At 43.7% G+C, this 24,326-nt stretch overlaps 1 protein-coding gene across 1 annotated transcript in view; it reads left to right on the plus strand.

The window, feature by feature from the left end:
* Positions 1–24,326, plus strand: part of LOC308171252 (integrin alpha-5-like) — a gene marked incomplete at its 5' end in the record, with an annotated part of 40,912 nt that overhangs the window by 13,527 nt on the left and 3,059 nt on the right. Inside the window, 24 exon segments of the mRNA XM_080546093.1 lie at positions 37–160; positions 1,242–1,303; positions 1,489–1,534; positions 1,663–1,788; positions 2,165–2,209; positions 2,573–2,616; positions 2,963–3,019; positions 4,765–4,817; positions 6,250–6,458; positions 6,838–7,029; positions 7,119–7,164; positions 8,421–8,534; positions 10,816–10,871; positions 11,296–11,453; positions 12,230–12,367; positions 16,661–16,728; positions 21,120–21,270; positions 21,811–21,903; positions 22,528–22,607; positions 22,814–22,894; positions 23,065–23,170; positions 23,350–23,508; positions 23,953–23,958; positions 23,960–24,064. Of these exon segments, the coding sequence (XP_080402219.1) occupies positions 37–160; positions 1,242–1,303; positions 1,489–1,534; positions 1,663–1,788; positions 2,165–2,209; positions 2,573–2,616; positions 2,963–3,019; positions 4,765–4,817; positions 6,250–6,458; positions 6,838–7,029; positions 7,119–7,164; positions 8,421–8,534; positions 10,816–10,871; positions 11,296–11,453; positions 12,230–12,367; positions 16,661–16,728; positions 21,120–21,270; positions 21,811–21,903; positions 22,528–22,607; positions 22,814–22,894; positions 23,065–23,170; positions 23,350–23,508; positions 23,953–23,958; positions 23,960–24,064 (2,319 nt within the window).

The following is a 24,326-nucleotide window of genomic DNA, read 5'->3' on the forward strand; positions in this document are numbered from 1 at the left end:
AGGTATCCCCATGCACTTCTCTTCAATGTATCCAAGGCATGTGCCCCGAGGTATTACTGGAGAACCGAACATGACACCCCCTTCTCTGACGCTACAGGAACCTGCTACCTCTCTGTGGACAACCTTAGGACATTTGTGGAGTACGCCCCCTGTCGCACAGGTACGGTACTGCACTGACACCCCTGACTCACAATGTATCTGAAACCTGAAATCCCCTAACTAGCACCGTTCCCTAGACTGCTCTTGACTGTGACTGATCTGAAAGAGATAGGTGGGTGTAAGCAATATGGCACGGAGGTGATGTACCCCTACTGTACACTTGCAGACAAATAAGTGTTGTATGCATGTGAAGAGGATTATTTATTGATATAGCTTCTTTTTATACAGTACCAGTCAAAAGTTTGGCCACACCTTCTCATTCAATGGTTTTTCTTTCTTTATATATTATTTACCACATTGTAGATTAATACTGAAGACATGAAAACTATGAAAGAACACATATGGAATTATGTAGTAAACAAAAAAGTGTTAAACAAACCAGAATATGTTTTATCTTTTAGATTCTTCAAAGTAGCCACCTTTTGCTTTTTTTGTGGTTTTCACCCACATTATTCTAGAGAAGAGAGGTGTTCACAGTTTCCTTTAACACTGACACACACACACACACACACACACACACACACACGCGCGCACACACACACACACACACACACACACACACACACACACACACACACACACACACACACACACACACTCACCAAGCTGATTGAGAGAATGCCAAGAGTGTGCAAAGCTGTCATCAAAGCTAAAGGTGGCTATATTTTTGAAATATAAAATATAAAACATATTCTGGTTTGTTTAACACTTTTTTGCTTACTATATCATTCCAAGTGTCCAACCTTTTGACCGGTACTGTACATCTGCACATTACATACTGTACACAAGCTACCACACTGTATAAGCTACCTTACTTAACTGTACATAGCTCATAACTGTATATACCTCTAAACTACCATACATCCTTTACTGTACCTATCACTATCATTGTCATGTTTTTTATATCATGTTCTTATATCACTATTTGCACTTCTGGTTAGGTGCTAAACTGCATTTCGTTGTATAGTACTAGTACTCTGCAATGACATTAAAGTTGAATCTAATCTAATGTAATCTAATTATTTATCTCACTTTTTGATTCTGTGTGTTGTTTTGTTATGGTTCTCTGATGTTTATCTCAGAGAGACATGGTCCTGCAGGACAGGGCTACTGTCAGGGGGGATTCAGCGCTGACTTCACTAAGGTCAGTAAAAGTGGATAAAGAAAAAACATGCATTCACAACAAATCTCTCATTGGAGGTTTCATTGAAATACCCCAGATATTCAGAACAAAATAGTTTCTTTGTTTTATCCAAAAGCCCCTGATTCGTTATGAGAAGTTGCTCATGACATCTTCGTCATTGAAGGCTTCTTCGTTCTGTGTTCTAGGATGGGACGGTTGTTCTCGGAGGACCAGGGAGTTTCTACTGGCAAGGTGAGTGCCCGGTGTAGATGAGACCAAACTGTCTGAAACTTTGCAGGGTAAAACTTTTGACAGAAAGGTCAGAGCCAGGTCATGGTCTCCTTCGCCTTTGACCCTTTCCCCATCCATTCATCTCATAGGTCAGCTGATCTCAGCCACCACAGAGGAAATCGTCAAGGCCTACTACCCCTCTTACTTCCTGCTCTCTGTTACCGGGCAGATCCAGACCCGCGCGGTGCAGGGGAGCTACGACGACAGTTACCTGGGTGAGAGACGGACCGACTCTTGATAACAGAGAGATGTTTTGTAGCACCCCCATTTTTTTTTCGTGATAAGCCCTGGCTGCATTATGATATTGAAAAGCATTTTTTTTTTCACTTAGTGTCTTGATTTGAATCTTGTAATGTACAGCATGACTATTACCCCACCTGTGTTATCTTTGCTTGTTATGTATTCTACTCACTCTTACTGATCTACTCTCTCTCTCTCTCTCTCTCTCTCTCTCTCTCTCTCTCTCTCTCTCTCTCTCTCTCTCCCTCTCTCTCTCTCTCTCTCTCTCTCTCTCTCTCTCTCTCTCTCCCTCTCTCTCTCTCTCTCTCTCTCTCTCTCTCTCTCTCTCTCTCCCTCTCTCCCGTTCCCTAGGTTACTCTGTGGCTGGTGGAGAGTTCAGTGGAGACCATGTTGAAGGTGAGGGTCATGTTTACAGTGTCGACCGGCTCGTGCGCATGATTGAGCTTTGGGTTTGCTTACCCCATAGCTCTGTCTAATTGTTAACCACTCTCCCTGTGAACTCATGATCTACTGTGCACTGGTGAATGCTTCATTCCTGTCCTCTTTAAGATGTATACAAAAGGATGTTGTATAAACAGTTTTTTTTTCTTTTCAAATTTACTGTAAACCTGTCCAGTGACACAATAGGATTATTTCCAATCTGGGGTTTCATCCAGTTATATCACTGCTACTATTCCATATCAGTTAAGCACTTGAACATATTGCCCTCTTTCACTGTTAACTTCTGAAATCCTTCTCTCTGTATCTTATTTTCTGTAGATTTCGTCACAGGAGTCCCCAAAGGACTCATGCTCTACGGTTTAGTAAGGAATTCCTCACATATTTCATGATTCATCTCACATGATAATGTTGAACATGATAGCAAATAGCTGCTAAATGATGTAATGATTTGAAAGAGGACGGAAGAAGTAGGTGCGTTACTATGTCACAAAAAGGGAACGTTCATATCAACATTTATATCATTAATTTTAATTTGGAACAGAGATTTAAAGAGTAAGATGGAGTAATCTACATAACAGTACATGCAGATTCATAAACGCATAATAATAATAATAATAATAACAACAGTATAACAACAGTGTGTGTAACAACAGTGTCAAGTTCTATTCATGGTATACCTTAAACTATTCTCTGAACGTTGCTGCTTAGGTAACCATACTGAATGGAACAGACCTGAAGTCTATGCTGAACCTGACAGGAGAGCAGGTATGTGACACATCTGTCTGTTGAGCTGGGGGCTAAACTAGCTTTGGTGCTTCTGTTTAGATACAGTCATGTGAAAACGATAGGACCCTCCATGAAAACCGTTGTCTTTTTCAACATATTTAAACATATGGACATTTGATTTGAACAATATTGAGACATGGAGGTAAAGTTAAAGTTAAAATATAATTGTTTTTGGTTGAATTAAATCACATTTTCACATGACTGTATGTGGGGTCACTGTTCAGATGTATGTGTGTTTAGTTTTGGGGGCCCGCTTAAGGAATTCCCCCTCCGGTGATGAGCCTGATACCTCGGTCAGAGGTGACCACAGCCCATGTGTTCTAATAAGCTGTGAATCAAAACCAGAAATAGCTTGCATACATTAACAGACACTTCGGCTGACTCGGCATATTTTAATAGTTTATAATTGTTGCAAGCGGGGGAGTTGGGGGGGTTGTGGCAGCTGTGAGGAGTTGATTAGGCTAGAGACACCGTTCATGTCAACCAATTGTGCCAAAATGCCAGGACCCCCCCAGGCAGAGTTGCAGGGGCCAGGGTCTGGACTGGATCAAGTGGCTATTTAGTACAATGTAGCCTCGTGTGCAGGGGTTTCGGCAGCTGGGGAACAGACTACGACAATACATAAAAGTGTATGTATGTTCACATGTGTGTCTGTCTGTTTGCATTTCGATTTTTCCCGGTTGGCAGGTTAGTCATTACGGGAGAGCAAAGCGCTCGCATCGAGGGTGCTGGGCATGAGCAACAAAAAAAACAAAAAACCTTGCTTTGTAAACTGCTAACTGCCTAGTGTGAATGATCTGAAGTCAATTCCTGGCGGTAGTTGGCTTGACAGTCTCTTAAGGGTGAGTGTCCTCCACATGGGTGCTTTGACTGCGTTGACTGGTTCAGCTGAGTAAACAAAGTAGAAAGAGAATATATCTGCTTACGCAAAGGGTTTGAAGCTCAACGTCTTGGCATTCGGGTTTCACTTCTATGAGGTTCAAAGTCTTAGATGGCAAAACGATGTCCAAATTAAAGAAAAGCTTGGATACCTGACTATTTCTGCATTCAACTAACAGCGCTTGCCAAGACAACGATACTTTGGCTCAAACGTTGGCTAAAACAGAAACAGACTGAGTCAAACTACAGACTCCAGTTCTCTTGGCTCTTATGTGGCCATCAAACAGTTTTCCATTAACAATTTTGAGTGTGTTCTTCCGTAACCTCCATACAGTTAAAAACATATTTTGTGTATGTTGGTTAGAGTACAGTAGCAACTATGGCAACACCTTCAATCTTTACGTTCAGTCTTCTCCAGACCAACCAGTCCAGTCCCTCTAGAAAAGAAGATTATGCAATGACTCAGATGTAATGGCACTCTAAGATAGTTGTTCATGTGTGGCAATGAATAGAACCATCAATGACAAAAAGCATGTTGAGTAGTTGATTCTCCCCTGGAGATGTCCCTAGCAGCGTGAGTCTACCACCACCACACCACCACACCCCCGAACTCCAACCTCTCCTGTAGCTTACAGAAGCTTTGGCGCTGAGCTCCATGAAAACAGAGAAGAGAAGAGAAGAGAGTGGGCGGGGGGGGATGGATTTGGAGCCTGATTGAAGAAGAAGACTTCTGGGGAGAGGGGATATAAGAGAGAGAATGAGAGAGAGAGTGAAAGAATGAAAAGAGGGATACTATGCCCATATGTGCTTCCAGGCTGACTCTGTCTTGTTCTAATGTCTTCCAGATGGGGGCCTACTACGGCTACGCAGTGGCAGCCATGGATATCAACAACGATGGGTGAGTGAGCGGACAGAGAGGGAGAGGGGGGAGGGGGAAGGGGGAGTGGGGATGGAGAGAGAGAGTGAAAAGGAGACAGGAGAGAAATTAACTGCTGAGAGAAGACAGATAAGGCGAGTTGCATTTTGGGAAGATAGGGAAGTATGAGAAAGTTGTAGGGAGAGATATATATATATATATATAGAGAGAGAGAGAGAGAGAGAGAGAGAGAGAGAGAGAGAGAGAGAGAGAGAGAGAGAGAGAGAGAGAGAGGGGGAAATTAGGGGTAGGTCGGAAAAAAGGGTGAATGTTCATCCATGCACCCTCTCTCTCATGTGTCATAAATGTTTCCCCTCCCACTTCCTCAACATGATTCCTCCCCTACACTTCCTCCTCCTCCCTCCCCGGCCTACAACTTCTCCTTTGACCACTTTCACTTCATTGTATTAATGGAATCATACAGTAGTCAGTTCCTCACGGAGAGTTATACTGTGATGGTACATTCTTAATGCAAGTATATGAGCTGCTTGTAAAATGCATGTAGTGTATTTGGGGGTACTTAGTGTATAGTGTATAGTGTATATGTTTTATGTGCTTATAAAGTGGATTGGACTTGAAGGTATCACTCACTAATGTATAGAACAGCTGCTACCGCCTTGTGTCAACCTAGACGTCTATGTACTGTACGGTTGGGAGAACTACAGTTCAATCTCTGGTTCCTCTTCTGCAGTAAATGAGGCGTCAAGCAGGCTGTGAATAACATTGTTCATACGTGCGGTACTGTGTGACTCTGACACTCCAGAAATATAAAAAGGGGTTCCCACGGGTCCTTGAAATCCTTGAAAGTTTGTGAATTTGAGAAAAAGAAATCAAGGCCTTAAAAGAAAAAATAGACATGGGTAATTGAAAGTGCTTGAATCCCCCCCCCCCTCTCTCTCTCTCTCTCTCTCTCTCTCTCTCTCTCTCTCTCTCTCTCTCTCTCTCTCTCTCTCTCTCTCTCAAAAGTCACATTGCTTAACTCACATTGTTTTGCTGTGTTGTGGTAGAGAAGGCAAGAGACCATCTAGTGTTCAAGCTTCTACATTCAAAGGCCTCTCTTTTTAATTCTTGTCTGTGTCTAGTTCCTATTATATAAATTCTCATCTAGATCTGTCTCAAACTATGCCGTTGTTGGGTCTTTGAATTTGAGGGAATTGAGTCTGGAAAGTCCTTGAAAAGTGCTTGAATGTGATGTTTCAGAAGGTGTGGGAACCCTGATCAAAAGACATCTCCAAACAATAGCCAATAATCCTTGCACTTCTTGTCTGTGTTTCCTGTTCTATACTGTATCTACTAATGGCATTGTTTGGTGTCCATGTCTGGCCCCAATATCCTCTCCTCTTTTTTCCTCTCCTCTCCCCCTCCATCCTCTCCTCTCCTCTCCCCCTCCATCCTCTCCTCCCCTCCCCCTCAGTCTGGATGACCTGGTGGTGGGCGCCCCTACGTTCATGAGGAGGGGGTCCGACGGGCGTTGGGAGGAGGTGGGCCGTGTCTATGTCTACCTGCAACGGCGCCCCCTGCTGTTTGATCTTAGCCTCCCCAACCTGAGCGGGACAGAGGCCTTCGGGAGGTTCGGCAGCTCCCTCGCCCCCCTGGGTGACCTCAATCAGGACGGGTTCAATGGTGAGGCTTCTGGACATGCCACGTCTTACTGCACCTCGCCCACTCATTTGACGTCATATTGTATTGTGTGTCTTGTCTCATTGTTGTATGTCAGTGACTGTAGAGCTCCCACGCTGTACTGAAAACAAATCCCGCCAACCTCGTGTTGTGTGGCTATAACATTGACAAGAGCAGGGGGTAGATGCGTGTGGGGTTTTGCATTGTTAGTTTTCAGACTGCAGGTTTCAAAAGGATTCATGTATTGTTCTAGAAAGAGTTACTTCTCTGCAACTATGATGCCTTTCGTATCAGGAGAAATATGTAATATGCCACGGTCCTCAAGCATTATCTTAACAAAGATCTTCTTCATCTTCATTGTTGGTATTCTTCATTACTTTAGACATAGCCATCGGTTGCCCCTTCGGAGGAGAGGATCAACAGGGATTGGTCCTCATATATAACGGACATGCCAACGGGCTGGAGCACATGCCCACCCAGGCTCTAGCCGGCCAATGGGCCTCTGGCTCCTTTCCTGCCAGCTTTGGCTACGCTCTTCGCGGTAACAAGGACATGGATCAAAATGGCTACCCTGGTAAGGGCAAAAGGTTGAGTCAAAGTTAATTCAACGTCTGGCTAAGTTACTGATTGGTTAGAGTTGATACATGATGTCATCCTTTCCAGATCTCATCGTAGGTGCTTTCGGGGTTGACAAGGCTGTTCTGTACAGGTATGTCACTTCATCACAACTTGATTTGCTTTTAGACCATACATATACAGCAGAACCTACAAAAACATATACAGTGCCCAGCGTAATTATTGGGACAGCGAAGCATTTCTTCTTCTTTCTTCAGATCTTCAAATCAAACAATGACTATGAGGTCAACGTATACATTGTCTGCTTTTTTTGGGGGGGGGGGTATTTTTGTACATATTGGTTTTACCATTTAGAAATCACAACACCTTTTATTTAAAAACCAAATCCCCCTATTTCATGGCACCTTACACTTACCAAAAGGAACAATTTGGAACATAATTAAAAGGAAGGCACTGGTGAGCTCAGGAAATGAAAAGTGCCTGTTAGGCCAAGGAAGACCTTTACAGTGGATGACCTAAAACTGCTCACCATAATTAAGAAAAAAAATTGTCAAACAGATCAAGAGGTAGGCATGGATGTATTAGAGACTGGCCAGGATGAAACAGGATGGCCAGGTTAAAGTTAGCTAAAAAAGTTAAACAAAAAACAAAAAAAACAAGGTGGATAGAGGAGACAAGGATTAACATTAGGTATGTAACGATGCACTCAACTCACGATTCCATACGATTCACGATACGGGGTTCACCATACGATTGTCTCATAGCATACCTCCTCATCTGTGAAATATGTTGGAGGGGTTTTATGGCCTGGGTGTGTCGGACTGCCACTGGAACTGAACTGCCTCGCTTGTCTTCATTGATGATGTCACTGCTGGCAGCAGCAGCAACATTAATTATGATGTGTACAGAAACATCTGGTCTGCTCTAGTACAACTAAATGCCTCCAAATTCATTGGACGGCGCTTCGTCATAAAAAAAAAAGACAATGACCACCAACATACTGCCATAGCAACCAGGGAGCTTTTCAGGGCCTCGGCATGCAAAGGATTTTATGACCAAATACTTTTAAACATGAACACGAATGTCCCAGTACTTCTGGTTCCCTGAGATAGGGGAATATGTATAAAAATGGTGTTATAAATGGTGAAACCAATATGTACACAAATACCCTCAAATAAAAGCTGAGAATCTATACTTTAACCTCATAGTAATCGTTTTATTTCAAATCCAAACCTTTGGAGTATATAGAATAAATGCTTAATTGACTCAATATTTATGCAGGGCACTGTATAATTTCATATATTTCTTCGGTGCTTCATTTGAATTTGACTGTAGGGTAGCGCTACCTGCATATTTTCTCCTCATTAGTCTGTAACTTTCTTCTATCAGGGCTCGACCTATCGTCAACGCCAGCGCTTCTCTTACGGTGCAACCTACCATGATCAACCCAGAGGAAAAGAGTTGTGTGCTGCCCAATGGGAATGAGACTCTGTTTGTGTCTTGGTACGTAGATACATACAGTGGGGGAAACAAGTATTCAGCACATAAAAAAAATAAAAAAAATCAACATATTTCCATTGCAGCTATTCACATGACATTTAGACCAGACATTGGTATTAACTCAATAAAGACATTTACATTGACTCAGAATAACAAATTGTAACACTCCAATCCATAAAATAAAGTACAATAAAGGGGAATGACACAGGAAAGTATTGAACACTAAAGCCCAGTGCACACAGCGTGCGATTTTGTCGCACGGCAACATTCGATTCTCCATTCACACCACCGAAGTGAGTGGGTGTGAATGGAGAATCGAATGTTGTCCTGCGACAATATCGCATCGCACGTCAATGCACACTTGGTGGAGAAGCCTTTGTTTCCAATGACAGCTTCAAGAATAGCCTAGCCCTAACCCTTTGGATAAAGGCGTCTTCTAAAAGCCAAACATGTAAATGTAAATGCAGAGGCTTCCCCACCAACATCCACTAACCCAGCTGATTCTAATCAGCACAGGTAGGAGAACTCATTAGTGGCATATGCTGCTTTAGTGCTTTTTCTGTGTTCAGTCCTTTTCTCCTGTCATTCCACTTTATTGCACATAGCTGTTTTTATGGATTGGTATGTTACAAGTTCTTAAGCTGTGTAGTTGTATCGAGTTAACTTAATACCAGGTCTGGTCTACATTTCATGTGAATAGCTACAATGGAAATATGTAACAGGGTCTGGTAAAAAAAAAAAGGGGGAGGTAATTTTTAAGTGTTTGAAAGGGTAGACTGTAAGATTGTACAAAGTTGAAGAAGATAACATTATGAGTATTTGAATGTTGGTACACCTCAAGTCAACTGGCTTTCAACGTTTTCACTCTTTTCACAGGCAGGTAATGCGTTGGAACAATAGCTTGTTAACTCCACCCCCAAACATACATTTCTTGACTTCTGAGAAGAGGGTTACAATGCCACTGACATTCCATGGGCATCTGAAACAACTAGTGGTCGCCTGGCCTAGTGGATAGTGAGTCGGCCTGGTGATCAGAAGGTCAGGAGTTCACATCCCACCAGGGAACACCACCACTCTTGTGCCCTTGAGGCACTTGGCCCTAAGTTACTCCAGGGAGACTGTCCCGGTAATCTCTAATTGTAAATTGCTTTCGATGAAAGTGTCTGCTAAATGGTAAAAATGTAGACTCACTTTTCAGTATTTAGTAGGCCTATATGCAGGCCAGGCTATATATATTATACTTAAACATTAGAATAGCTTTGAGACAAGACCAGAATTCTATTCCCTTGTTCTGTCCACATTAGACAGAATGGATTATACATTTGGCCCCTCCCCATGTGTGATGCTGTCCAGACTTCACTCTTTATTGGACAGGATGTCACTATGAGAGAACCAGCCTTCCAGAACAATCCCAGTCATTACTCAACGACTGCGCCCTGGTCAGTAAATGACTCAAGGAAATTATGCAGTACATTTTCTACTCTGTAATGTCTCGTAAGTTTCCAAAATGTCAGTCTTGAAAATTGCAACTTACTTCCTGTTTGACAAGCTTTTTCCAGTTTTTCCTGTCCAGTATGAGCTCGAAACCGTGGAGTCGATATTCTTAGTATAACTAAAGGAAAAACGTCCCCCCTGAAATTCCGTCCGAGTTAAATTCAGACATTAACGAGAAGAGCGTTTTTAGGACGCTTCGAAGGGTTTTACAACTGCCGACTGGTATCTTGAGATCCTCCTATGGCTCATCACAAGTGGCTTGTTTGTGTGTTGATTGTTGATGTTGCTGGGAGACCTGAGGAGGCAGAGGGAGAGGGAGAGGTGTGGTGCTGTACACACGGGAAAGGGTGGAGGGTTGGCATTCACTTTGAATGAGATATTGTTTGGCACTGCAACCTAGGACAACACACCCACACATGGTCATATGCACATTGCGCATTCAGATGACCACACTCACACACACACACACACACACACACACACACACACACACACACACACACACACACACGCCCCAGCATCGGGGCCCGACCATGCCACTATTCCCCGCACTGGAACTCTCTACAATAATGCACACAACAGATCACAGTCCCTTCATCACACAATCATACTCTCAAAGATTGCTTACAGATAACATATAACAATTTTCCCCCAGTGACACAGGCATATACTGTATACAAGGGCAGCACTTGTAAGAGAGAAGGACATATTCATAATACAGTGTAACAATATGGATTAAAGCTCTGCATAACATGCAAAATTTTCTGACCCTGTGTCTTCTCTTCTCCAGTATCAACCTCAGTTTCTGCCTCTCAGCCAATGGGAAGCACCTCCCTGCTGATCTAGGTGAGCCTCTATGCTGCAGCTCTCTGTGGTCAATGTAGCCATGACGATTAAGATAAAAGGGGGCAATCATGTAAATACAGGGTTATCTTCATGGTGGTTTATGTTTATGTGTGTGTGTGTGTGTGTGTGTGTGTGTGTGTCTGTGTCTGTGTGTGTCTGTGTCTGTGTCTGTGTCTGTGTCTGTGTCTGTGTCTGTGTCTGTGTGTGTGTGTGTGTGTGTGTCTGTGTGTGTGTGTGCCTACATTTGCCTATACAGTATGTAACTTCTTCCATTTGCGTCTGTGCATTTGTTTGTGCATGAAAATACAGTATCTGTGCCTAGTGTGTTTCAGAATGCACATATTTCTCGGGGACTATAACCTTCTCTTTTGATGCGTCTATGTTATTACCCTCTGTAAACGTGTGTCTGACTCGTGTGGTACAGGGTTCGTTGTGGAGGTGCAGCTGGACCGCCTGAAGCACTCTCAGAAGGACTCTGTGAGGAGGACGCTGTTCCTGGACACCCAGCAGCCCGTCTTACTGAGGAACGTCACCCTGGCCAACGGAGGAGAGATGTGTCACGACACCAGGATCTACCTGCGGGTACGGAACCTCAAACACAACATGTTGATTGAATTAAAGGAAATTGGGCCACCTCCCATACATATGTTACGGTACATGTGGGAATACGGTACATGTGGGAATACGGTACATGTGGGAAAACTAGGATTAGGGTTTGGTGCTACGTCCACTTGGTACATGCTGGCATGTCTAACCCTAACCCTAACCCTACCCCTAACCCTAACCCTACCCCTAATCCTAACCCTAACCCTAACCTTAACCGTAGCACCCTAGCACCTAACCCTAACCCTAGTTTCCCCACATGTACCGTAACACATACACTCATGAAAGGATCTACGGCATCTCACTTTTGTTTAAAAGGACATAGGCTAAATTGGTTTTACCATCCAATATCACTCCTGATGAATGTAGATGTCAACATGTTTGCTCTTCTGTTCCTGGTATGGACAGGCAGCAGCTCTAAACATGTTTAAACAGTTATATTACTAAAAGGACATAATACAGCTACTTCCTTTTTGATTGGTTACGTTAGCATTTTTCTTTCGTTATATGTATTCAGAGTTACCTGTAAACATTACATTTACTACAGTATAATATGATATTATACCTAAAGTATCTCCCCCATTTAGGTGGCAATACTTTAGAGTGACTTACACAAATTTGTGCCCTGAACAAACCTGAATGGCATGTTGAATCGCATATTTTCTGAAATACGCAGCCCAGTGACTTACACAAATTCAGTTTCCCTGGTGTGTGTTGGTGACGCCATTGCCCTTTCTCCCTCATATGTGTCACAGAACGAGGGTGAGTTTCGAGACAAACTCTCACCCGTTTACGTCACACTCAACTTTAGCCTGGACCCGCTGGCTCCACTGGACCTGCATGGCCTGAGACCCATACTACACTACCAGACAACACAGCTAATAGAGCAGAAGGTAAGTACATACGGTTGGGGAGACCGGGAACAATTCGTGAGCTTAGAATTATAAGGTTCTATCTCCGTTTAGGGCAGTTCAGAGATATTGAGCGTCAAAGTTTTTACATTCCATTATGTTTTGTGAGACGGAATCTTTGTATTTTATGAATTACTAACTCAAAAATGTCAACATTTTAAAAATAACACCACACAGGCATTAATAAACACCTAATGGATCAGAGTATGTAAAAAACTCAATTTTGACTTAAATGGAGATAGAACCTTATAATTCTAAAGTCACAAATTGTAAAAATGGTTGCATTCAACTCTGTTACTGAGACTAGCTCTGCATAAACCTATCATTTTTTTGTTATTTGTCTACTTCTGATCTACTTACATCTACTTATAACCCATACCACGTACAGGCCTCCTATAGAGGATGCTTGAGTCACAGTATTAATATGAATCAAAAAAGACAGATTTTACTTTTGCCCCTGTAATCAGACAATTGTAACAATAACGGTTACGGTCCGCAAAAAGACACACACTCATGTTCCCTTAACATCTGTTTACATCTGTCTAGAAACATTATTGTTTCTATGAGCAACAAAACACGGAACTAACAACTCACAAAATGACCCTCGAACTAGACCACATGAACAGGTATGTAGCTACATAACAGTAACAGAGACTCTAACTAGACCATGAACAGGTATGTAGGCTACATAACAGTAACAGACCCTCTAACTAGACCTGATGAACAGGTATGTAGGCTACATAACAGTAACAGACCCTCTAACTAGACCTGATGAACAGGTATGTAGGCTACATAACAGTGACAGAGCCTCTAACTAGACCTCATGAACAGGTATGTAGGCTACATAACAGTAACAGACCCTCTAACTAGACCTGATGAACAGGTATGTAGGCTACATAACAGTGACAGAGCCTCTAACTAGACCTCATGAACAGGTATGTAGGCTACATAACAGTGACAGAGACTCTAACTAGACCTCATGAACAGGTATGTAGGCTACATAACAGTAACAGAGACTCTAACTAGACCTGATGGACAGGTATGTAGGCTACATAACAGTAACAGAGCCTCTAGACCTCATGAACAGGTATGTAGGCTACATAACAGTAACAGAGACTCTAGTTAAAGACAATCCGATGCCCAGCCACAGACTGGTCATTGTGACTCAGGGTTGTCGTAAGTGGATACTGTAATTGCCCATACGCCTAGCAGCCATGATAATCCTCATGTGCCAGCCAGCTTGTCAATCATGGCAACAAAACAATGATCATATTGAAACAAGTTAGGATTCATAGATCTAATGACGGCAAGAAAAATACTATTGATCCAAAAAGTTACTTTCGTACCTCAGTCACTATCTTTGTGGTTACATCCTGCTTAAGGTGAGAGATTTGCTTGGGGGTGGGCGTGTAGGACTTCACTCATTTCAAACTGCCGGTATAAACAATGCTTTAGTGGTTCCCAAAATTTGCACACAGCACACAGCACACTGGTGAACCAAGTCCAGGTGTGCCGTGGGATTCTGTGACAACCATACATTAGTATTGCAATATAAAACTATACGAAACATTATGAGTTATTTGTTTTTATTTACTGAAATCACACGGTTCCAAGGGTAATAAAATTAAAAACCAAATATCCCTGTGTTGCCCACAAAACAAGCAATCCAAAACCGTAACCAATCAGAGTTTCCGTTCGAATGCAGCAGAACGATCAACACCGCAGGGGAAATGTTTAACACAGCACCCAATGAGACCCAATTGGCGACGTAGTTAAAACATGGAAAACCTGAATGGCATGTTGTTGAATCACATATTTTCTGAAATACGCAGCCCACAAAACATGTAATTACTTTATTTCACAGTTTCTGTGTTGGTAGGGTCATCAGACAAACAAATGTATAGCACAAGCACTAAAAAAGTGAGTTTTTTAAATAATATGGGACCTTTAAAAACTTCAAATCACGTATTATTATTTTTTTAACTTCAATCTTCCATCAGAGCGGACCCCAATTTTTTCAATTATTAGAGCAGGACACATCAAAGTACACTTCACAATTTCCACAGGAATTGTCCACAGTCTAGTTAGTAATAGTTATTTTCCATTAGTAAATGCTAATGGTGATAACACATGTTATAGAGGCTATTTTTCACGGATATGAATACAGGTGTGCCATGAGATTTGGGTTTGCCCTTTGGTGTTTGAAAACCACAGCCTTAAATAAGCCGATCTGGCTTGGATTTAACCTGGATGGAGCGCTGTGAGAATGAGCTCGCAATTTCATTGGATGTTACAATCAAAGAACCCTCCTGTAGCCTGTAAGATGATTTGTTGTTCCGTCTATTCCGACTAGCCTATTTGCAGAGAGTTGTTGCCTATGCTAGATTGCAACATTGAAGAAAATGGAATAAAACCTGAGGGTAAAAACTGAAAAACTGCTCTATACACAAAATCTAGTCAATGAGGGCATTAAGTATTTGATTGGTTTGGCATGTGGTGAGGCGTTGCCCATTTCAAACAGGTTTCCACCTCTTTGTAGTGACTTTGAACAGGGAAGCCTGGTCTCAACAAAGTTACCCCATACTAAACTGCTAGACCACATATTGTACAGAGGGTATGTAGCCTACGTATATACTGCGCATCCCTATACTTAACTGTCAGACCACAAAACATACTTTACAGAGCCTATTGTAGCTCCCATACTACACAACCAGACCGTGTAGAGCAGAGGGTGTATATGCAGTAAACACAGTATACACATTGTGTCTACTGGAGTTTAGTCTGCACCAGACCACTTACTGCAACACTGTGCACCTTCTATATCTCCTGATATTTACATTTTGTGCCAGAAGGATTAGGTTGAGGAGAGGGATGAGGTCAAAAGCGGCCATTTTGAAATTGACTTCAGATGGTACGACCCCCGAGTGGTGCTGGAGCCCACATGGTTAATGGTTAGAGGTCAGTCTTCACACACACACAGGCACTGAATCACAATGTAGGGTAGCTTTTTTTTCGAGTGGCGACTAGTATCCCTCAAGGGAGGGTGGTAGAGAGGATGGAGAGTCACGGCTATGCAAAAACACAGAGGGGAGAACTGACAGCTGTGTCTGGGTGGGGCACTGAGCAATAGACATCTGGTTGTTTATGTATGTTGCCATTGGTCTCCACCAGTCCAGAACCAGGCTTAGAGCACGTGCATGTGTTTAGAGCCTCTCAGTATTGGCAGAGACCGATACAACTTTGCTGAAGCACAGTCTTGGGAATAGCGTTGACCGAAAGATGCTTACATAGTTCTAAAATGTTTTGTTCCGAAATGCTCTCCCTTCTCCATCTTCCTCTTTTAGTTCTCGTCTGATTGAAACTCCCAAATAAAATTCCTCCTCTTCTTCCCCGCCTTTCTGTCTGACAGGGAGATGGAGAGATGAAAGAGAAAAGGAGAGTGAGTGAGGGGGGGGGAGAGAAGATAACCTAAGGAGTCACCCTTTGGTGTTTGTCTGGTTATTACAGGTCCCTGGGCGCTCCTCTATTCTCCATTTCGTGTTGACTGACTGATCACCACATGAGTGAATGATGACACTGGCGACTTGAATGAGCAATTGCCATGGAGACGGAGTGAGCGATTGCCATGTCGATTCTGCACTCTCGTCGCAGCATTCTTTCGGGGGCTTAATGTTTTCCATATGTCGAGAAGATGGGGTTTGGTAACAATGGGGTTCACAGCGCTCAGTGCAAGAGCAATGGTGGAGACAGACTGAGAGGGGGGAGGGGAGGGAAAGGGAATACCGTCAAATCAAATTCATGTTATTTATGTTGTGGGTTTTTGCAAAGCCATTTGTCACATTGCGATTCATAACCCAGTCCTATCCCTTCTTGGAAGTCAAGACTCCAAGAGTCTTTTCATGTCACTTCAGTCTTTCTGTCGTTTCATCTCACTTCAGTCTTTCTGCCTAATCCGAGTTTCACCAAATGAAAGAGTCCTCAAAAGTGGTTTTCATCATGTCCATACTCTCACACCACTCTTTTCTCATTTTGCTAAAAATTATGGTATTGTACTTAATTCCGAGCTCATATACCTGTTTTGAAAAATCAGGTGATTGAAAACAGGTGATAAAATGTGATTGGTGGCAAGTTTTATGAATGTCGTTCTTAGTACCTCATAACCTCTCCCTCTAGGGCTCTGTCCTCTATCACCCTAACTCTCTCTCTCTCTCTTTCTCTCTCTCTCTCTCTCTCTCACCCTCTCTTTCCCTTTCTATCCATCCCTCTGTTATATAGGCCCAGATTCAACTGGACTGCGGAGAGGATAACATCTGTGTTCCTGACCTCCAACTGGCTGTTTATGGGTGAGCTGAGATCCTCTCTCTCCATTACCTGAGAAAAGGTACTTGTCTCAAATACGCTGGAATGGCTTCCTACCTGGCCACTTTCTCTGAGCTCTACTGATAAGTCAACAGCCTTGGCGAGTCTTGAACACACTTGTGTTCACCTGTCTTTTGCAAGTCATTAAGTCATATTGCCAACTGTCACCCAAATCTTTTCATGCCAAATACTAACAAAGGTGAATGGATGAATTGAAGTAGTGAACAATGAAGTTCTGGAATTTAGTATAACAAGGTTTTTGGATGGTTTGAGATGAAAGGTGGATTTTGAACATTCAACCCTAATATTCCAAAACACCTTGAAGGAATTATACGACTTGTTTACAGCTTTGTAAAGGGTTTACATTCCTGAGAAATAACAGCCAAATAATTTTTGATCGCTCTTTTTTTGCTGCTAAGTTTGTTACAACATGGATTGCAGACGATAGCTATTCATCATTCATTATATTTTTGGTCTGAGTATGGACAACAGCCAAGTATTTCAATAGAGTGAGTAAGTAAGTAAGTAAGTAATGTTTATTTATATAACACATTTTACAACGACAAAAACAGCCTCCCAAAGTGAATAGTTGAGTGAAGTGAACAATTGAGTCCATTCACAAAACACATATTTTCTCGTCGTTTCTAGGTTGTGTATAGTGTGTCGCGTTATTTGGACCATCTGATTTCGATTATCTGCAGAACACAATCAGGTTAAGAGTTTCCCATGGAAGCTAAAAAAATCGGTGTTTTTCTGTTTTCCACAAGAAAAAGCTTCTATGTTTCAGCACTTTCACCATGCCGACTGCTTCGATTGAAACGCAATCCGTGGCTTATTTACATGCTTTAAGTGGTTTGGCTTCCCGAGAATTCCCATGTGGAAGGATGTTTTGTGTTCACAACCTTGAGGCCTCATCTTGGAGATATCTGCCTTTGGCAACTTTGTGTGGTATCCTCTGGCTTTCATTATACATGTTACAATTTTATTCGACGCCCTATTATATTTCTTGCCCCTACCCCTCTCAAAGTTGGCAGAGAGACGGTGATAGAGTATTGATGATGTTTCTTCCTTTGTATCCGTTAAACTGGCTTTGGCTATAATTGGAATCATCTGTGTGGTCCTCGTGCAGAGTACGGGGGTCATTGTGTCCAGACTTCTAGAGAAAAAGGGGGGATGGGAGGGAGAACAGGGGAACGAGAGAGAGGACAGGGTTACAGACCATCAAACCCTTACTTAGTTCTACTTAGTCCTCTTTCTGCTCAACCAGCCAGCATTAATTTACGACTACACTCGGAGTCTGGAGGGGGGATGGTCGCGTGGTGTCGACTGGATTTATCACTTCACTGGAAGTGTACGCACACAGGGATATCAGTGTAGAGATGCACCATGGTGGGGGCTGGTTTCCTGAGACAAATCATTGTGATTTGATTTGGGTGGGTTCCCGGGGCTGGATCTGACATACATTTAGCAGGAAGTCCCCCAGGGCGGATATAAAACACTGAGAGATGTTGTTTGAGAACAGTCCTGAGAACCCCCCCTGTTTGCAGTTTGGAAGGTCGTGACCTTAGAATTATAAGGTTCTATCTCCATTTTTGTCAACATTTTATTTTTTACATAATCTGATCCATTAGGTGTTTATTAATGCCTGTGTGGTGTTATTTTTTAAATGTTGACATGTTTGAGTTAATAATTAATCAAATACAAAGGTTCCATCTCACAAAACATAATGGAATGTAAAAACTTTGACGGTCAATATCTCTGAACTGCCCTAAATGGAGATAGAACCTTATAATTCTAAGCTCACGAGGTGCCCGATCTTTAAACACACAGTGTAGGATAGTGTTTCCAAAATGCTCTTGTTCTGTGGCCTACCTACAGGGTTTTTTTAGAATGTTCCTGTGACTCATAAAATAAGCACGACCAATGACTCACAAAGTAAGCACGACCAGGAGGATTTAGCTACTACAAACCTACAGGTACTGACTCAACATGTCTCATGGCTGTTATTAAGATTTGATGTTTTTTGGAAAGCTCCCCCCAAAAACATCTCATTGATCTTTAAAGATTGAAGATTATTTTTCAATCTTGCCACACATAGACAACACAATCTTCTTATGAGACATAACATTTGTGACTGCCCTTGTCATGCTGTCATGCTCGTCATGCTGTTAGAAGTTATTTAAAAAACATAGGAATAGGTGATATATATTGGTCTTTTTGTGTTTCTAGTTATAGTTGATATAAGAATAGTATATATTGGTCTTTTTGTGTTTATAGTTGATATAAGAATAGTATATATTGGGTCTTTTTGAATGAATGAATGAATGAATGAATGGTCTTTATTGTCATTGCTACAGTACAGGTACCAAACAATGACATTTAGGAGGGGTGGCTCCCCTGGTGTTAGGAAAGAAAAAAAAAAACTTTAAAAAAAAAACACAAGAAGGGAAGGAGCTGGTTTACATAAATAAAGGCTATGTACACTATCCACTATACTATACTGTACAGATAGACGACTAGGGTTGTCATATTGCACATAGTGTTATTGCACATTTATTTAAAGTGTCGCAGTTTGCAGGCTTGAAATTTGTGCCTCAGCACTACACCTGATTTTTTCAGTCCAGCAGCTGCCATCAATCCGTCCAGACTGTCCAGGGCCCAGAACCTAGGTTTTTGCTGTGTTCAGGGCCTGGACGGCCCTGTGGTAGAAGCTGTTCTTCAGTCTGTTTGTCCTTGCGGCCATGGTCCTGAACCGCCTTTTCGAGGGCAGCCGGGTAAAGTGTTCGTACCCAGGGTGGGTTGGGTCCCTGGAGATCTTGGAGGCCTTCCTGAGACAGCGTGTGTTGTACAGCTCTTCCAGAGAGGGGAGGGGGGCGCCGGTGATCTTCTGGGCTGTTCTCACGACTCTCTGTAGCGCATTTCTCTCCGCGGTTGTGCAGCTGGAGAACCAGTTGCAGATGCCGTAGGTGAGGATGCTCTCCACTGCGCCGCGGTAGAAGGTCACCAGTATCTCCTGCTTGCTGTGTTCCTTCCTGAGGACTCTCAGGATGTATAGCTTGTTGTGCCTTCTTGATGGTGGCTTTTGTGTTGTCCTTCCAGGTCAGGTCATCCTGCATGTGCACCCCCAGGAATCGGAGGGTTGAGACTCTCTCCACGCTCTCTCCGTCGATGAGCAGGGGCTGGATCTCGGACTTTTTCCTCCTGAAGTCTACGATGATTTCCTGGGTCTTTGACTTGTTCAGCAGCAGGTTGTTAACCTTGCACAGCTTGCTCAGTTGCTCTACCTCATCCCTGTACGCCGCCTCGTCCCCCTCCGAGATGCATCCCACCACGGTGGTGTCGTCTGCAAACTTTACGATGGAGTTGCTGGGGTGGACGGGGGTGAAGTCGTAGGTGTAGAGGTTGTAGAGGATGGGGCTTAGCACGCAGCCCTGGGGGGACCCAGTGCTGAGTCTGAGGGCTGTGGAGGTGTGGGGGCCCACCCGCACCCTCTGGGGGCGGTCGGTCAGGAAGTCCTTGATCCATGCACATATAGTGTGATAGACCCAGGTCTAGTAGTTTGGTCACTAGCCTGTCTGGAAGGATGGTGTTGAAGGCGGAGCTGAAGTCTACAAAGAGCAGTCTCGCGTAGCTGTTTCCCCTCTCCAGGTGGGATAGAGTGGCGTGGAGAGTCGTCGCGATGGCGTCCTCTGTGGACCTGTGGGCTCTGTAGGCGAACTGGTATGGATCCAGGTTGGGCGGGAGGCGTGTGAGTATGTGGGCCCGGACTAGCTTCTCGAAGCACTTCATGATGATTGGTGTGAGTGCCACCGGGCGGTAGTCGTTTAGGCAGCTCACCGTGCTTTTCTTCGGGACTGGGATGATAGTTGAGGTTTTCAGGCAGGGTGGGATGGTGGCCTGGGACAGGGACTGGTTGAAGATGTTGGTAAAAACCCCGGCCAGCTGGTCGGCGCAGTCCCTCAGCACCCGTCCCAGGACGCCATCCGGCCCCGAGGCTTTCCTGGGGTCCACCGCCTTCAGCACGCGTCTCACTTCATGCTCTGTGAGGGTGAGGCTGCTGAGAGCTGGAGAGAGTGGTGTTTGTGTTGTGGTTACCTCCGTTCGCCCCTCGTCGAACCGGGCGTAGAAGGTGTTCAGCTTTCCCGCCAGCAGGGGGTCGTCCTCTGCGGCTGTGAGCCTGTTGGCTCTGAAGTTTGTCATCTGCTGAACCCCCTGCCACATCCGCCTGGAGTCGTTGCTCAGGAAGCATTCCTCAATCTTCTCTCTGTGGTCTGCCTTGGCCTCTTTGATGCCGCGCTTTAGGTTAGCCCTGGTGGTGCTGTGTTTATAGTTGATATAAGAATAGTATATATTGGTCTTTTTGTGTTTTTCTCAGAGACCGGACCGAGGTGTACCTAGAGGACGAGAACCTTCTGACCCTGACCTTCAATGCAAGGAACGAAGGAGAGGGAGGGGCCTACGAGGCTGAGCTGTATGTGCTGCTTCCGCCTGAGGTGGACTACAGCGGGATAGCCCGTAACAACGTGGTGAGGGAGCGGCCATCTCTCTGTCCTTTCTGTACAGGACATGTCCTCTCTGTACAGTACATGCCAGCACAAATTATGCCATGGCTAACGTTATTACTAATAGATGCTGATCATGGTAATGAGCTAACTGTTAAGCCCAATGCACACGGCCCCGATTTTGTCGCACCGCCGAATTCGATTCCATTGTTTTGAATGAGACAATGCACACGGCGTGCGATGCGATTTTATCGCACAACAACATTCGATTCTCCATTCATTCCATTGAAATAATTCAAAGAATTGAGAATCGAATGTTCGGCGATGCGACAAAATCGGGACCGTGTGCATTGGGCTTTAGTATTAATCTATATACAGAATCAAATACCTTTATGACACTGAAATTAATTATTTTATTGATGATGTTGATAATAACTAGCGAAGAACATACGTAATAAGACTGCAGTAATAATACTGCAGTAATAATACCAAAGAGTTTATAAGGATGTGAGTTAACGCCCTCTCTCTCTCGCTCCATATTGTCTCTTCTTGTTTCACACTCAGAGTCTGACTCAGCTGATCTGTAGCTACGAGACACAGAACCAGACCCGCTACCTCATCTGTGACCTTGGCAACCCGATGAAGCCTGGCACTAGTGTAAGTGGCACATGGACTATTCTGTTTTTCTCTTTCTCATCGTGGGGTCTGTCTACATGTCGATGTGTCTTGACGAGTAATGTTATATTGCCAACTGATCCAGGGTCTGTTTATGACTGTGTTTATGCCTAATAATAATAATATAATAATAATAATAAAAACGGACAGACAAAACAGAAAACAAACGAAACAAAATAGAAACAGTGACTAGGGGCCAAAGGCCTTGGTGAACAGACGGGTTTTGAGGGCTGATTTGAAGGAGTCCAGGGTGGGGGCGTTGCGGATCACTATGGGGAGAGAGAGTTCCAGAGGGTAGGTGTGGCCACGCTGAAGGCTCTGTCCCCGAAGGTCCATAGGTTGGTGCGGGGGGGGGGGGGGGTTGGACAGCAGGCCCGTCCGTGTCTGAGGACGGCAGGTTCCCGGGAAGGGGTATGTTGGGAGAGGAGGTCAGTTAGGTACTGGGGGGGCGCAGGCATGGAGGGATTTGTAAAGTGAGCAGAAGGATTTTGTATGTGATGCGGAACTTGACCGGATGCCAGTGGTGAGGTGAATGACTGACCATCTAAATAACAAATCTGGGGGGGGGTTAGCGTCTCTGACCGTCTGTTCTGTGGGCTCCTGTAGTGGTGGGCAGGCCTCCGCTTCACTGTGCCGCGGCTGAAGGACACTCACAACACTGTGCAGTTTGAGCTCCAGATACGCAGGTAAGACACCACTTCTCCAAGATTTAGCTTTAAAAAAGGCCTGTTTATTAATTGTATTTATAGCAATCATCTAGAATATTATTTCAGAATGAATACGGGCAGGTAAATATGCCACATTATATTTTTTATCTGGAAATACTTTTGAACTGAGTGCTTTAAGGTAACCAAAATTGCTTTACTCTTATTCTCTGTCCCCTTTTTCTCAGTAAAAATGAGAACAATTCCCAGAGTGATGTTGTGCTGTATGATCTGGAGGTGGCTGTGTTGGCTGATGTCATTCTACAGGGGTGAGACATTTAAAAGGATTAAAAAAACTGTATAGCACATCATAATAAACATGGGATAAATGGTATTTGACCATGTTGTTCTGTTGGGTATCCCTACTGTACCAGCTCATACTCTCTCTCTCTTACTTTCTGTCGTTCTCTCACTAACTCTCTTCTCCTCTCGTATGAAGAGTGTCTCGGCCAGACAAGGTCCTCTTCCCTCCCCCGAACTGGAGGATGACCCACAGCCTGCAGGAGGAACAGGACATAGGGCCTGAGATCCAACATGTGTATGAGGTACAGTAAAGGCTCTTAATGTGCACCGCTATGCTACCACGTGTTGCACACTTACTATATTTCCATCCGTTTTAGTGTTGGATGTAAGTGCTTCTATCTGTAGCTTCAAGGGACTGTGTGATGCTGATAAAGGTTCTGTAGCTGAAATGGATCCATTTGTATCTGTCTCTTTTACTCAGTTGGTGAACAATGGACCCAGTATGATCAGTCAGGCCGTGCTGGAGTTGAGGTGCCCTTTGAGGGTCCGCGGTCACGATCTCCTGTACCCTCTGGAGGTCCTCACCCAGGGCCCCCTCAACTGCTCCTCCAACCACACCCTCAACACCCTGAAGCTGAAGGTGAGGGGAGGGACATACACTTGAAAAACCAAAAAACATGGTGCTGTGAATATTTGTTTCATTTCATAAGAATATTGGTCGTTTCTTTTTCACAATCATTATTTCATTTGAGTGAACATGTAAATGTAATTTACATTTACAATGTAAAAAGGGTAGGCGCATTAATATAGTTTTTTGTTTGGTACTTTTGAGTTTTCTGTCAAGATGCGTAAGTGAAATTTTGTTTATAAAAGTTTCAATGTTTTGATTATGTACTCATGGGGAAAAACCATACATGTAACAAGGGTAGGCGCAATAAGCCATGGCTTCAGCCTACACCTTTTTGGTCCTGGTGTTACGCATTGTGACTGTGTACATTTTTTATATCTGTATTATGAATTGTTTAAGGATCAAAATAAACATTCTCAATCAATCAAAACATATGTATTCTGTGTGTGTGTTCAGCTCCAGCCCCCCAACCACAGAGCTGCCTCTGTCACTGATGCCCGGTCCTGAACACCACATCCAGAGGAGGGAGGTCTCCCCCCGGGACCCTCTGGCTGAGCAGGGCAACCTGGTGAGACGACATGATAACTGGGATGGTTGGTGAGGGACTGGAGATCCAGTTTTACCTCAGTTTTACCTCCAGTCTTACCTCAGGGTCATGAATGATTAACTACGGGGGGTGGTGTTTTACATAATGCATTGGTTGACAGGTGAAATAAGGTTTGGGTGGTTAACTTTGGTTTCTATAGTCTCTATCAAGGTTTGGAGCTGCCTCTCTCATTCCATGCTGATGACAGACACACATTATGCCTGTGTCCCATACATTACCAGCA

The sequence above is a fragment of the Nansenia antarctica genome, assembly GCF_963989245.1.
Source record: "Nansenia antarctica genome assembly, chromosome: 15".
In the NCBI taxonomy this organism is placed as follows: Eukaryota; Metazoa; Chordata; class Actinopteri; order Argentiniformes; family Microstomatidae; genus Nansenia; species Nansenia antarctica.